The 15,950-nt window shown below is 32.3% G+C and overlaps 1 protein-coding gene across 1 annotated transcript in view; it reads left to right on the top strand.

Moving 5' to 3' along the window:
- Nucleotides 1–3,584: 3,584 nt before the first annotated feature.
- Nucleotides 3,585–15,950, top strand: part of LOC110999484 (facilitated trehalose transporter Tret1-like) — a 39,677-nt gene continuing 27,311 nt past the window's right edge. The window contains exon 1 of the mRNA XM_022268547.2: nt 3,585–3,617. Within this exon, the coding sequence (XP_022124239.2) occupies nt 3,610–3,617 (8 nt within the window). The 5' untranslated portion in view covers nt 3,585–3,609. The remainder of the gene's footprint in view (nt 3,618–15,950) is intronic.

Here is a 15,950-nt window from a genome sequence, read left to right as displayed (position 1 = left end):
CTGGACAAAGTCGCAGGCTTTAAATTTATGTGCGTGGAGACCTTCAGAAATATCCAGACAAGGACGTTGGGAAAGTATTTAAAACAGCCGAGTTTCATTTCGTGCCACAGTGAGTTATTAAAGAGAGTTTGTGAAATGTTTTAGTAATATTTAAATGTAATTTAACACCCGCTGAACTAACTGTACAAATTGGATCACAAATTGGAGCTATATATAATTGACAATTATAGAACGCTGATAACGATCCTACCCACTAGGCATGCTCTGAAGGATTCCATATTACCGAGTAAACTCTCGTGTCACCACCTGGTGTGGTCTGGATGCTTTCAACTTGACCTGGAAAATAGGATCCAATGTCGAGTATTGGATTATTTTATATGAAAGGGTTCCATGTGTGTATGTATGTAGACTCGTTTTAAGGCTATTATCACTCAGAAATCCTCCCTGGCTGAAAAGTTTGTAGACTGACACATAGATGGCGCTATAAATATTTAATTTTTAAACTTCAAAAATACTAAGAAACATTTGACAACTGTCGTTCTATTAGTTTGTGATGTGTATTATGATTAAATTAACGTTTGTTTGTTTAAAAAAATGAAAAAAAAGAATTTCTTTCCTTTCTCTTTTTTTGTTGAAAAATAAAAAGGAAAAAATATTCGATAGTTACTAACGCATGTTCCGTATTATGTCATTTCAATTCTGCTTCATTCTTATTGTTGATATTCCAAACAATAAAATAAAGGGCGGACATGGAAATGCAAACAATGATGATAATGACCACTAATTGGCGATTCAATTAGTAGATGAGTCGCACCCAACACATACACTATTGATATCTGAACGCAATATCATTACGGAATTAATTAAATTTCCTGGGTTTCTTGGTGACAGTTTTTGGGTCACAGAGGCAGCGGAGTGAGTGGTTTCATTTTGATTGAGACACGACATGATATATTATGACGTCCATATATGCAATGATAATTAAAATTTCGGCTTTGGAATTTTACACTTCATTACACGATTAAAATAATTAAATTATTAGGAGGGCAACGGGCGGCCTTATCGTTTACGAGCGATCTCTTTGAGGCAACAAGCGAGCCCTCTGGAATTGAGAGTGTCCATTCAAACTCAAACTCAAAATATCTTTATGCATATAGGTAAACATGTACACTTATGAACGTCAAAAAAACAAATTAAACAAACAAACATTGGTATCAGTTAAGGTGAGCTTCCTGTTCGTTTGGCCCTCGTTCAATGAAAAAGTACGTAGTCAAAGTCAAATTTATTTTATTTATATTAATAGTTAGGTACACTCATGAACGTCAATATTTTAAAAAAATTACCTAAAAAATGTACTACAACTTCCCAAATCGATGCGTAGTGTTTCCTAACGTGGGGCAGGGGACAATTTGATTGTTAAGTTATCCGAAATTTTATTAGAATTATTTGGAATCACAATTTCAGTTTTTTATTGTTTTGAAAATTGACTTACTTTGTTTCGTTAAATATTTTCTAGTGATTTCTTCCTCAAACCTAAATTGTTTAAGTAAAAAGTCAAATTTTTAATATTAATAATTATGTAATAATAAGAAATTTAGAAAGACTAAGGCGTACACCATGCTTTTTAATTGTACGATTTATTATATTAATTTTAATCGATTAACAATCATAACTATAGAGACTAAAAAATAAAAATTAATATAAAGAAAAACAAATTAAAAGAGGTTAAAATTAGCTATTATCGCTTCTAGTATTATAACCAGATGGCCAGATTTAACTGACAAAATGGCGATGGTGTGTTCGACACGATCAAATTTCCCACTAAATTGACAGCGCGTAGCCGCCTTGATTGATGTGATCAATTAAGATCCTTACATAAAGAGATTCCCTTAAAAAACAAGAAGAAATATCACCATTTTGAACCCTAATACAATGTATTAAAGCCCAAAACAACTTGACATCCCTTCGAGTGTAATACTAAAATATTAAAGACACGGTTATTAAGACGCTTTAATGTAACACTGAGATGCGTTTCATTTCGGTAGGATTATACACGCTTTCGCGGGAGATAGAAGTGTTACCAGGTGAATGTTTTCAGTTTTATGGAACTAAAACAGCGCTACAATAAAGTTATAATGTAATTGTTTATTAAAACCTAAACAGTCAAACAGTATTCTGGACCAATTATGAGTCTAATTGCTGAAACTGAGTCTACCAACCATACAGTAATTACAATTTTCTTAATCTACATAGTTATAATAAAAAAATAAAAAATTAAAAGAACATTAAAAGCTTTGGTCCCTGTGGTAATATACCTTAAAAGCTGGCAGAAATTCCTCGCTGTACTTATTCGCTGCGCGAGGCATGATTCTGTTTAATTTTCACAAGTCTCCATATTTCATATTGTTCCCGCTTGATCGACTCTAAATCTTCACACACTTCATAACTATGTTTGCTTTACTTAAGAATAATAATAAAATCACGAAAATAAATATTAATGTTTGGGCCTGTGGCAAAAAACCCTGGCTTGTAGTTTGAATGAGGAAATCACCACCTCGGGTGACTCGTTCCGAAGTTATAGATTATATATCCGAAAATGTAATTGTGACGTCCCAATATTATCGGTAAAATTTTCGATACTGGCAACCCCCGTACAAACTGTTGCTGGGGCGGCAGGCGTGGGGCTGATTGCGAGAGGCTACCATTTCCCTTGATTCAGATTGTAATTGTAGAGAGATGTTCTTACTTAGTAAAGGTCATAATTTGTCGATATAGGAGTCCTAGATGCACATAGAGAAGTATTGAGTCTTAACCTTGACTCCAGATTTTGTTAAAGTTTTTTAAATTTTAAACATAAGCTATTAATTTTTAAAAATAATAATATTTTTATATTCCGATACTCTGTGATCTTTAATATATTTTCAATACAACTTAGAATTCGCTTGGCAAAGGCCTCCTCTAACACTTTCCTCTTTTCTATTTTCTTTGTGACTTCTGTTAATTTGAGTTCGTCCCCCCATCTATTGCGTTGTAGGCCTCTTCTTCGTTTTCCGTCTTCAAGGTACCCGTATTCCGTCAATATTTTGCTCCATTTTTCAAAGCATTATCTCCATTTCATTTGGTCTATCTTAAACTGTCTGTCGCATCTGTTATAGCTTTTATAACTGTGTTTCTTTGCTTGTCTAATTGTCTTATTACCTTTTTCGAACCCTGTTCTGGTAAGGGTAACATGCTTGTTTCTTCATGTTACTCGAAATTATGTATATTAGCTCTGTTAAGATAAAATAGATATTTTTATTGCTTACTCCAAACTGAAGTTGTCACTTGTACAATGCGTTTTCCGGGATCTGTAGACAGAAGAACCCTTAACCAACTGGCGAGAGTTGCATGCAGCCAAAAATGTGATCAAACTCACATAATAACAGTATCATTACATATAAACATATACTAGAGAAAATTACTCTTTCCCTGAAGCGAGAATTACCACTGAACTTGAAAATTAAACGCTATTCATGGGGTAATAGCAGCTCTATATAAATCCACTACCCTTACTCCAAGGCGCGGGCGTTTTCAGTCGCCCATTACATTTCACAGTGAGCAGACGGCACTATGCAACGGTAAGTATTATCGAAATATCTAGAAAATAAAATTCATTTTTATGTTGTATGTGATGGTTAAAATCGGTAAAATATCAATAAATATTTAATATATTTATGTAATTTAAATTGTCCTTGATTAGTTTTTTAATTTATGTGCTGACGTCGAATTGAATGAACATTACTATTAAAGTGTTTAGACTTAATCGTAACGGATATCGTAATTCGTATGTATATTATTTTAAAAGTCTGTGTTCCCAAACTGGACATGGAACCAATGTACAATCAGTTCAGAATATGGACATAAAAAATATTTAAGACTCAAACCTAAGACAGGAGGAGTAATGTTAGCAATATTTTAATATTCCTATCTATTTTAGATATTTTACCACAATACCGTTTTCATAGGATTAAATTAGGATAATGTGAGCACAATAACCATATAGCCGAGTAATTAACTTAAAGAAAACACTTTTTACCGGATTGAAGCTACTCGTAGTATTTTAATAACTCGTTTTTAACGATAATCAATACTTAAGAAAGAAAATTTCTGTTAAACAATATTTATAAGCGTACCGCAAACATACAGCCGGAGTATCAACGATTAAGGCTTTAATGGTACTTCAAGGATTCTGTTAAAAATATTTATGAGCGTACCGCGAGCATACTGCTGGCGTACCGAAAGCGTAAAGCTGTCATCAATCATTATCAGGACGTAATTGTAGTCCAAGTTTTTCTGTTAAAATATTTTAAGCGTATTTCAAGCTTACGGCAGCGCACAGTAGAGTCATGAACGATTATCAGGACTTAATGGAAGTCAAAATCATTCTGTTAAAAATCTTTATAAACGTACCGCAAGCCTACTGTAACAGTCGAGTCGTTAATGATTAGTAGGATTTTATGGGACAAATGTTTTTCTATAGAAAAATTTCATATGCGTACTGCAAGCGTACAGCAGCGAATAAAATATTCACTATATACGAAAGAATTTAATATTTCCGACACGATTGTATACAATATGTTACATCCGCGTTTGTATATAGCCTATATCAATAAATATATATCGAACAGTTCACACAAATAATATTATATAAAACTACTATAGAATAGGAAATCCTCCAAATTTATACATTAATTAGTAATTATAAGAATTCAATGTTAATAAAAAAATAACTTACAGATGTATAAAGTTTGATGCGTGTCTCTGAGTACCTTTAAGGCTGTATTGCGATACTTATTAGTTCAGCGAGAAAAGTACCAGCTGGGCTGAGCGGTACAGTCTTCTTTTTCTTCTTCTTTAAGTGCCTCTCCATTACTGGAGGTTGGCCGTCAGTTTCTTGAAGCTTGTCCTGCGCCAGATGTAGCAACTCTTCCGCATTTGCAATACCCGTCTACTCCCTAACATTGCGAAGCCATGATTTCTTCCTTTGAACAACACGCCGTTTATATCATAATTAGTTGAAGGAGGTGGTAGCGGTCATGGTGCAACACGTGACCTTATATATATATCTATATCTTCAATGAAATAAATAAATACAAATTTAAAAAACCTATCTAAGATATTTATTTACTTGGACTTGAAGTATAACCATGGAGATTACGCAGTACTGTCTACCAGACGCTAACTTAAATCTTTTGCGTGTGTGCACTTGAACCCTCTCTCTCTCCTCTTTATTCCAAAGGAAGAGATCTTTATTCCAAATTAAAGTTGAAGGAGAGCCGTTCATTATTCAAATAATAATTATACTTAACGACTACATGTTCACTGACTAGTGTATTTTTTTTCTGTACTAACAATAATACGAAACTTACCTTCAACCATTAAAAATGTTTCGTCTCAATGACACAAGAGGAGCACAACATTCAATTATGTCTTAATCTGTATGAAAATATCTATAATACGTGTATTATCTGCGTTAAAGCGATTTTAAATCGCTATTGTTCCTGTGTCTCTATAAAATTATATATTGCCGAACAAAGAGTTTGTATAAGCCCGCTCACTCTAGGTAATCTTCGGTCTCCAACATACATCTCAATCCGAACACTGTCAATACGCTATTTATTTCAGAATAAAATGTTATTGAGAGGAATCTGTGTGTCTTTAGAAAGTATTGTAAAGTAAATATCTGGTAAATTCATTGATTTGTCAAGAAATCCACCATTAAAGTATAGATTTCTCTACATCAAGTGACAAATTATAATGGTCACAGATTAAAATAAATAAAATACGTTTATTTTGGAACATAACATCATCAAGGTATCACTTATTCCACGTTATTAAATTAAAACCTGTATGCATCCCTACTTGTCGGCAAAGATAGAGGGTGTAGGCCGAAAGAAAGTGCCGGCGTAAAAACTCTCGGTACACTTTTAAAAAAGCAAATCATCAAACAATACTACAATATTTAAAACAATTTTAGCAAATTAATTAGAAGTAGCCTGCCCTGCACTGGTCCCAGGTACTTTTATCAACTAGATAATCGCTAACTTTATAGTAAGCCTTTTTACACAGCTCTTCTTTAATACATTTCTTAAATTTATTAAAAGGCAGATATACAAGTTAGATTAGTTAGATTAATTAGATAGCAATAGACATGTTAATAAGATAGCTAGCTATACTTAATAAGTCTTGGAGTGTCAATACGCAGGAGACTGTTTTTGATCGAAATAAAATAAATTTGTAATTTAAGAATGATAATTAACTCGTAAAATACTTAAATTATATGTACAAACGGTATGTTATAGAGTGCGACGCCATCTTGCTCAGAGAAGCGTTTTAGCGCGTACCTAAAATAATGAGTGATTTGAATTAATAATAAATTGTATAGATTCTATACTCTTGTCTATGCATAATTGTAAAGAACCCAATCAGCCGAGAGAAAGGATGAAAGGACGATTTTATGAGTTAAAAAAAAGCAATGACGCAACAAAACAATCTTTTAGGTTATGTTTCTTTGACCACTTTCATTTATAGGGCCTTCTGAACTAATACCATCAATGAAATAAATAAATAAAAATTAATAAAAAAATCGAATACGCCAATAAGTAAATGCGTTAAAAAAAATGTGGTGGCATTTATTATATACATGACAGGCATCTATGGCAGACAGGAGGCTGGTCTGATATGTAATCTGATCTGTCCATGGATACTTACATTGCCAGAAGGCTCGCAAGTGCGTTGCCAGCCTTTTAAGAATTGCTAACTTCTTTTGTTGAGCAGCTGGTTACACGTCGTGGTGGTGCACGGCAAAATCTATGTTAAAACGCTAAGTTGTGGAATTATGGATTTCGAGTTACATAAAAATCGCTTGTAAATTAAAATATACATTTATGAAGGTCATTCTTCCAATAATGTACTGCCGCTCGTTATCACTGTAAATTGAAAATAATGTTGCATTCATTTTTACAAATGAGAAATATGATTTATTCGTTCATTCTCGTTCACCGTTACGTTTCTTGGCCGTCTAGATAAACAAGCTTGTAAAATTCTGTTTCAGAGGCGCCGGTTCGTCTCCATTTAATGTGGCTCATGCTAAGTCTGTGTGTACTTTATATTTATGCAAGACAGGGATTCTTTGCTTTTTAGAACCTTTCCAAAACTTCTGACACACACTTGCGTTGCTTGTGTGAAGGGATCCCCCCTTAATAAATATATTTTTAAAGAAAACACTTTTTTACGGATTATAGTTATGTATTATTGTATTTAAACTTATAATTATTTAGACATAATTTTAAATTTAAACCGACGTTTAACGCCTCTGTCTTCAGTCACCGTGACCACGCACGCTGTAAAGCACGCGAAACGTCGGTTTAAATTTAAAATTATGTCTAAATAATTATAAGTTTAAATACAATAATACATAACTATAATACGTAAAAAAGTGTTTTCTTTAAATGTGTAAAAGTTATGTTAATAAAAGACAAATATATATATTTTTTATTATTAATCATTCCTTGTCCACAGTTTTTTATTACAATGTTTCTTTTGGTGCCACAAGTAAAGGCTTTAGTTGCTAAGATCATAAATAGTATTGTCTATTGTCCAAAACTTAATGATTTCCTGGGTTCTACGTTCGCGTTTATTTTTCTTCACTTCTAAGTAGTTATATTACTTTTAGAGTTCGCATGTCAGCTGTCAACTGTCATCTATCAAAATACTAGCATGTTAATTTAGGTTTATAATCTGGTAAATTATTATCGCAACGCGTGTTGGTACTTAATTTGTATTGTAAGAATTTTCGTGTTCATATATTTCGTACAGCTAACATAAATGAATAAAGAAACAATTATACTGAAGATATAAAGGTGAAATACATAATATACACAGAAACATTTATGATAATTTTTAATAGGCAAGTAAAAAGTTAGATGCGCACATAAAAAGAAAGTCTATTACAAACGGAAAATCAATAAAATATATTAAATGCATTTAACTAAGTAATACCTCGCTGTGTTGTGGGGAGGGGTGTGCTTGTGCAATACAATTCATTGTTTAGCGCTATGGGTATTCTTAACTAAGCATACTCCGAGAAAGCTTTAACAAGAATAAAAATGGTTAGGTGAAACAGCAAAGAAGGCACAATCCAATAGAACATTTGAATGTTTAAAAATCATGTATGACGAAATTTTCCATTTATTTTGCAAATACCATAACCAACAGAAATATATTGTCATATAACGATAGACAATAGTTTTACGATGTATTAAACTGAATACACGCCACTAAAAGTTATGATAGCTTTAGATTTACGATTCGATTGAACTTTTCCATCAAAGTCAAATTATAGCAAAGTCGAATCGAAAATATTACGATTTTTTGACATAACCGGTTGTTTTGGCCACTAATACCTCCTCCTCCATCTCTCACAATCTCCTGCTGGGTGAATAAGAGACCTTGGTGTCCAGGTTTTATGAGACCTGTTCCATCGCGTTGGGCTGCATACCCTTTTTCGTCATTCGGTTATTATAATGTTTTTAGATTGACATGATTCAGGGCATTGTAGTCGACCTTTTGCAACTCTCTGGAAACAAAGTCTCTTGATGACATGCAATTCCTTTAGAAATGAGACTTTGGTCCTAAGGGCTGTTCAGGGTATGACGTAGTAGCGTTTCGCCGAAAGAATAATATGCAGTAGACGCCGGAAAATGTCAAGCATTTTGTCAATGTAAACTTTTGTCTTATTTAAAAGATATATTTAATAATAGGGAAATAGAACTTATATACTTATATTCCTCTGGCATTGAGAGTGTCCATGGGCGGCGGTATCACTTAACATCAGGTGAGCCTCCTGCCCGTTTGCCCCCGGTTGTATTAAAAAAAAAAAATGAAGTGAATCAAATCAATCGAAACAATCGTAATCACCCACACACGGCAATTTCAAATTTTACAAAGAAAGAAAAACATTTATTTGATTAGAGTACACACAAATACAAAAAAGAAATACCATCACAAATATAGCTTTAAGGTACTGTCACCAGTAACAATGACGGGCGGTATCACCTGATGTTAAGTGATACCGCCGCCCATGGACACTCACATTGCTAGAAGGCTGTAATCTGTACGCTGTTTTAAAGACCCTAAGTCGAATTGGTTCGGAAATACTTCAACGGGCAGCCAGGGTCCAATTAGCGGTGATGCGCGGAAAAATCTGCCTTAGAAGACGCTTAGCTGGAACCACGGACGTCGAGGTGATACGAATGATAGATTGACAACTGATAAAAACAAACATTGAAATGAAATCGTTTATTTGCTAAGATAGTGGCACAATTAGATAGATTATTATACAATTCCGCACAATCAGCAATATATAAATATACAATATGTAAATGTAATATTTATTATTAACTCATATAAAAAGAACGAATATAATGTATATAAATATGTTAGTATATTAATAAATCAAGTTATTTAGTCACTTTTATCATTATCTCAATTAAATAAATTAAATTATTTATTTTAAATTGTTTAAAAATATAAATTTTTTTATAGAATCATTCATAACTGAACAAGATATTTCAAGATACACACAGGCTTTTACAATATCCTATAATCTTTAAACAAAAGCTTTTATCTAGAATAGTAATTATCTTCCATATAACATATCTATTGATTGTTCGCGGCCTCCGTTTCTCGGTTTCAAGGTTCCATCACAAAAGCCATTGAGAGCTGCTGACTATATGAGCCATTTTCGAGTGCCCTTTTAAACTTTTAAAGTACGTTTTGGCGACTTAAAACATTAGCTTATGTTTGATGTCATGTGAAGTGTTAGCAAGAATTAAAAAAAAATACGTTTATTTTGGAACATAAGATCATCATGGTATCACTTATTCCACGTCATTAAATTCAAGCCTGTTGGCATCCCTACTCATCGGCAAAGAAGACAGAGGGTGTTGGCCGAGAGAAAAAGAAGCAAGAACAAGCAATCAATAGCAAGACAATATGTTTTTTAAAGAAGCCTAACGAACCTAATTATCGCTAATTATTACAGTCTGTTTTACGATTTAATAATTTGTATTAAATATTCATTTAAATTTTTATTAGTAATTATAACAATCAAATATACAGTATTTACAATTAATAAAATAATATTAATAAAATTAAATTTAAAACAAATTTAAAACCTAATTCCGTGTGGCAGTGCAGATTGAAAACAATCAGATTAATTATTGGGCTCGGCCGTTAATCGTTAGGTCTTGTCAGGCTTTTCACGTAAGTAATAAAACCTAACAACTAAATATAGATTCATGTTTTGGAAAACTTTACACTGAAATTTGAGTTGCAGTGCTTACGTCAATCAAGGGCAATTAATAACATGCAATTTCACAGCGATGACTATCCAGGCCAAATTACTGCGAACAGCGCCAAATTTATAGTCAAACATGAATGTTTGAAACGTGAGCAACTTCGGTTCAATATTCAAAGAACTCTATCGAAATACAAAAACGAAAATCGCCTTTTAAGTATTACTACCGGCTTTTTAAAACGAAGTGTAGGCCTTAATGTTTTAATTATTAGGTCTAAAGATTTTCTCGGTAAATAGCTGTATCACGACTTTGTAGATATTAATGTCTTCTGTAAAATTGTAGTACACTAGGCGCTATTGTCAATAGTTTCGTAGCGTACGCGTGTTATGAATTGTTGTTTTAATACAGATTTTTAATAATATGTACTTCTATTGGCGCGTTAAGGATAAATGATGAGAGTAAATTTTTACGATGCGCACGCACACCGTCACAAACAACCGACACTCTGAAGTAAGCTATAGTCAACATTTTAGTTTTTTCTATTGTTCGTGTCGTTTATTCTACGAATGTAGAATATAATATTTGAAAAGGTTTTTATCTTATTACGCCAAAGAAGTGAAGTACTTGTTACACGTTTACATAGGTATAATTACTTTTTTTTAATATTGTATAGCCTATCGTCAGCGATAGTGTAGCGCCAGTATTGGAGGTTACTCAATACAAACACAGAATAAAAAATTTCCTCTTGATAATACTAGGATTTTAAAAAAACATTGTAATATTTCAGATCTGGGCCACTTTATTTTCAAATAGACATAGACATAACATTTATTACAAACAAACACACATAAAATAACAATAATCAATGAAAAAAAAACAAGAAAAAATTTAAATAAAAGAATGAGAGATACAATTTTTTTAAGAACAAGGTATGTTTTAAGAATGTAACTGGTCCTGGCTAAGCGTTATGCTGAGGAGCGGAGTGTTCCACAGCGCCGGTCATTCTGCCAGACAACACAGCAGCTAGTTTGCGTCACAGTCGCGAAAAAGAATAGTAATGTAATAATACTAATTAGTCGAATAAAATAATAATAATAAAAAATTGTAAAGAATAAAAAAATAGAAGTTATTAAAAAAAGATCGCAGTGTAAATAAGTGTTAATAAAATTAAAATAAGAATAATTTTTAAGAAATAAAAATAAAGTATTGTAAATAAAAAAATGCAATAGTTTTTAATAATTGTCGTCTTGTCGTGAATTATTATAATTAATATTAATTTGATAACGTAATCATATATTTCAATAATTTATGATGAAGTGATAAAATATTACAAGGATTGACTATATTATGACTCATATGTAATATCTATGTAAAATTGAAATTAAGACAAATTTGCACGCCAAATCATTAATGTATCATATTCTTGCAAATAAATATTATTATTATTGTTAAAGGATTTAATTTTATTAATCCCACCCTAAGTAAAGAAGTGTAATCTTTTTGACAATATTTAAACTTCAAAATCGAAATGCAAACTCATGCTCTAAAAACTTATCTCAAAGGGATTCAACATTCGCTGACTCGGAACAGTTTATTGTTTCGAGACAAATAGGCCGCGTCTATTATTAAAATAATCCAGCCTTATTATAAACGAATCTTTTATTCATTAAATACAACACGTATGTTAAAAAATACAAGTAAATATGTCATTACAACTTTTACACCTTAATGGCTGGAAATCTCCCACAGTCCGTTTCACTAGGCATTTTCTTTTGTTCTACTCCCAATATGGGTTTCCCTGAGAGATACGACCTCCAATTCAAAATTCGAGCGCACTGCCTCCTTAAAGGCCGGCAACGCACCCACTTAAAACATAAGTCTATGGGCTGCGATGACTGCCCTTTTTGGCCATCCCACAGGCTCGTTTGCATTTATTATATAAAAAATATATATACATAATATTAATACTATTATTATTTAACAGTGATAGCCTTAATAGCGTAAAACTCTCATCATCCTAGGTTCGATTACCTGGCTTCCCCAATGGGCTTTCTTTCTATATGCGCATTTCACATGCTCGAACGGTGAAGGAAAACAACCGGCTTCTTACAGATACAGAAAGTTTGAGGTCCAGATCTAAAAAGGTTGTGGCGCCACTGATTGGTTTATTAATACTATTGTATTACTTTTGATCAGATACCATTATTTTAATATGTTTTGATTAAATTTATTCGATTTACAACTCGATATAGATTCAATTATGTATTCATCTCATGTTTTAATTTTCAATTTCTATTTCTTTCCAACATACATTTGTATGTTGTTATTACAGTATATTTTTTTTTATTTTTTTTTTCTTAACCTACATAATAATAATAAATATGTCCCTATGGCAGTGTACCTTTAACGCTGGTAGCATTTCTTTTGTTTGTCGTGAAATATTATCGCAAGCAGTTGCCAGAACTCGGAAGACCAGACTGGACCAGGGGGGAAACCAATGTTAATAATCTCGTTAAATTGTGTAAAATGTCAACTACTCAATCATATTAATTGGTGAAGCTGACGGGTGATGGCCTATAATTGAGTCAATTAAAGGACTTTCAAAGTTTAAAAGAAAAAGTCGTGTTGGGTTTAAATTTACTAATCCATTTGAATAAAATACTACGTGTCAAATAAGTACAGCGCCATCTATTGAAATGTGCATCACAATTAATGTTGCATTCAAAATTTAGTACCTTTGTTAATGAGGTCTAGTCAAAAGCCAAAACTTCTAAAATATTTCATAAACTTTCGCTATAATCCGTTTGCTTCGTTTTGATATCAGCAAAATACATTAGTTATTGGTTATATTGATCATTTAAATTAGAATAATTGTAATAAATAATGGAAGAGCAATATCAGTCGGTGATTCGATTCCTGTGTTTGGAAGGGAAATGTGAGGTGTCAAACAATCCACACTGATTACAGGAGTGCGAGATATAGTAGCCATCTTAAAAGAACATATGGGTCATATCCAATATATGGCAATTTATGGCCATGCATGTAACCTCACAAACTATATGCACGAAATGTATTGCGGGTTTAACCCACCGAATGATTTATTAGAAATTATTAAATGAATATTTTTCACGGTATACAGTCGCTAGTATAATGTAGAGTTGAGATTAATTCAAATGCCTTTGAATATTTTCTTTAAGATTGAAAGTATAACGTTTAAGAACACTTTTTATTTTATTGCAATGTTTTAATTAGTCCGTTTTGTTTAATAGTAGTTGAGAAATCTATTAAAGTATTTTTAATATTTATTTCTTGGTTTTTAATCAAAATACTATTTTAATAAATGAAGTTTAGAGCCTATAAGGGAGTTCCATAAGGCGTTCAAACGCCGACTGGGTGTCAATTACTGTATTTGTGTATACACCTACTGAAATTATATACAATGAATACAAAAGGCCGCATATGAATGATATATGCAGTTATCTGAAGAACTGTTTTCTCTAAAAGCTATTTTTATTTAGAGGAAAACGATTTAAAGATACTTTTCTAAATATATATAACATATAATCACAAAAGATACTTGAAAAATTGTACATCTATGGAAAGTACTGGAAGCATAATAAATGCTTCCGGTGCTACGGCGTTACGCCGATGTTACGGAAAAACGGAAATGACGCGTATTTCCGGTCTCTGACAATATGATATCCTTATAACACGCGGATATAAGCAAATTGTTACGCTCTCTGTGATTTTTGTCCTTTGGGTGATACGTATACTCTATTCTGTACAATTTCTTTTTTTTGTCTTGTCATTAACGACCACTAACATACATACATACATTTTCATTCCAAAAATATATGCGGACATTCAAAGAAACGGGAAAATGGGTATCTCTGAATTAACATAGTTAGTTCAGTCATAGTTTAGTTTCCAAGACATTTCCGAAACGCACACGCCTGACAGTAAATATACAATTTCTTCTTGATCAGAATTATCTTGTAGATCATGTTGTCATTCGAACTCAGCTATCTCTGATATTAGATTTCACATCGTGTAGCCATTTTATAGAGTGCACTTTGCTTGCAATACGTCGCTCTGAGGCACAATTTTATCTTCGCAGCATCTGACATTTGCAATTTACTAGCAATATCTATACGAAATTATATTTATGTAACATATTATGTATGTTTGCTTAGCGGCCACGAACCAACTGCCAGCTGTAATATTCAAGTACTTTTGAACCAATTCGACTTAGAATCGCACCATCATTATCTTAAAGCTCCACCAGCTGCTTACTGAAATATTTTCGAATAAATTCCACTTAGGACCCGTCGAGAAATGAGCGTATCAATTCTTAAAAGCCGGCAACGCACTTGCGAGCTTTCTGACACAGTGCCACGGGTGACGGTTTCACTTAACATCAGATTAGCATACTGATTTTTTTTATTGGCTGAGGATTGAGCCTTGATTATCACCGAACTTCAAAAAGAATATAGGATGATTTGCTGTTTTAGAAGTGTACCGAGAGTTTTTTACGCCTGCTTACACCCTCTGTCTTCATTGCCGATGAGCAGGGATGCCTCAGGTTCGAATTTAATGACATGGAATAAGTGATACCTTGATGATCTCATGTTGCAAAATAAACCTATTTTATTTTAAAAAACTTTGGGGATTGATAAGAACCGTACGATTTTTTATTATATATTTTTTTAATATAACGTATTCAAAATATATACTAATTTAATTTTAATAGGAAGATTGTTGCAAAAAACTTGAAGTAATAAAATAATTTTTAAATCTCAACTAAAAGTCTAAAACAAACCAACCATTTTTCTATAGAGTATTCATAGTGTATCATAGTCTGAGTTCTATAACATCTAGTTTGTTGCATGTTCGGCTATCGATCCAAGTAGGTACATTAATAACTTATTATGTCAGGCATGAAACGTTGTGTTTTGATATTATTAAAAGTAGATTATGTGTAAATTCCTATTCACAGCCTCTACATTATTATATAATTGTATATTTTTTTACTAACTTAATTAATAAATTAATTGCTTTAGTTGTAAATTCTACGTCGTATAATTTAGTCATATCATGTATGCAGAGGCCATTGTAATTACTCAAGCAACTCAAACTTTCTCAACTTCAGTTAAGCGTTCACTAACTTTGGATGTTATAAGCTTTGAGTGCTTTTCATCGGTTATCAATTTTTATAATAAAATATGTCAGAGATAATGAAATAAGAGAAAACGATTCTTTGGGTCATTTGTTTTATTAAATGGCAACACCACGCCTTATACATCTTACAGTTAGTCAATTGTCAATGTGTCAACGTCAATTAAATCAAATGGAAGTGCGATAGATGTAGATTGATTGAGATTTTACGCATTCGCACATGAATTAATTAATTTTTATAAGAATTTAATATGTTTATTGCCAGTTCTTCTCTTCCGTTCTACACCCTTGATTTGAGAACTGCCAGTAAATGTAAAATTAGAAGCATTTAATATATATTTCTTTTCTGACGTTCACAAGTGTACATTATGTTACCTACATGAATAAATGATTTTTGACTATTAAATAAATTAAATATTAATATTGACAAAAAAT

The sequence above is a fragment of the Pieris rapae genome, chromosome 20 (assembly GCF_905147795.1).
Source record: "Pieris rapae chromosome 20, ilPieRapa1.1, whole genome shotgun sequence".
Taxonomy (NCBI): domain Eukaryota; kingdom Metazoa; phylum Arthropoda; class Insecta; order Lepidoptera; family Pieridae; genus Pieris; species Pieris rapae.
The sequence above is the reverse complement of the archived record's forward strand: the minus strand, read 5'-3'. Positions and strand labels throughout refer to the sequence as shown.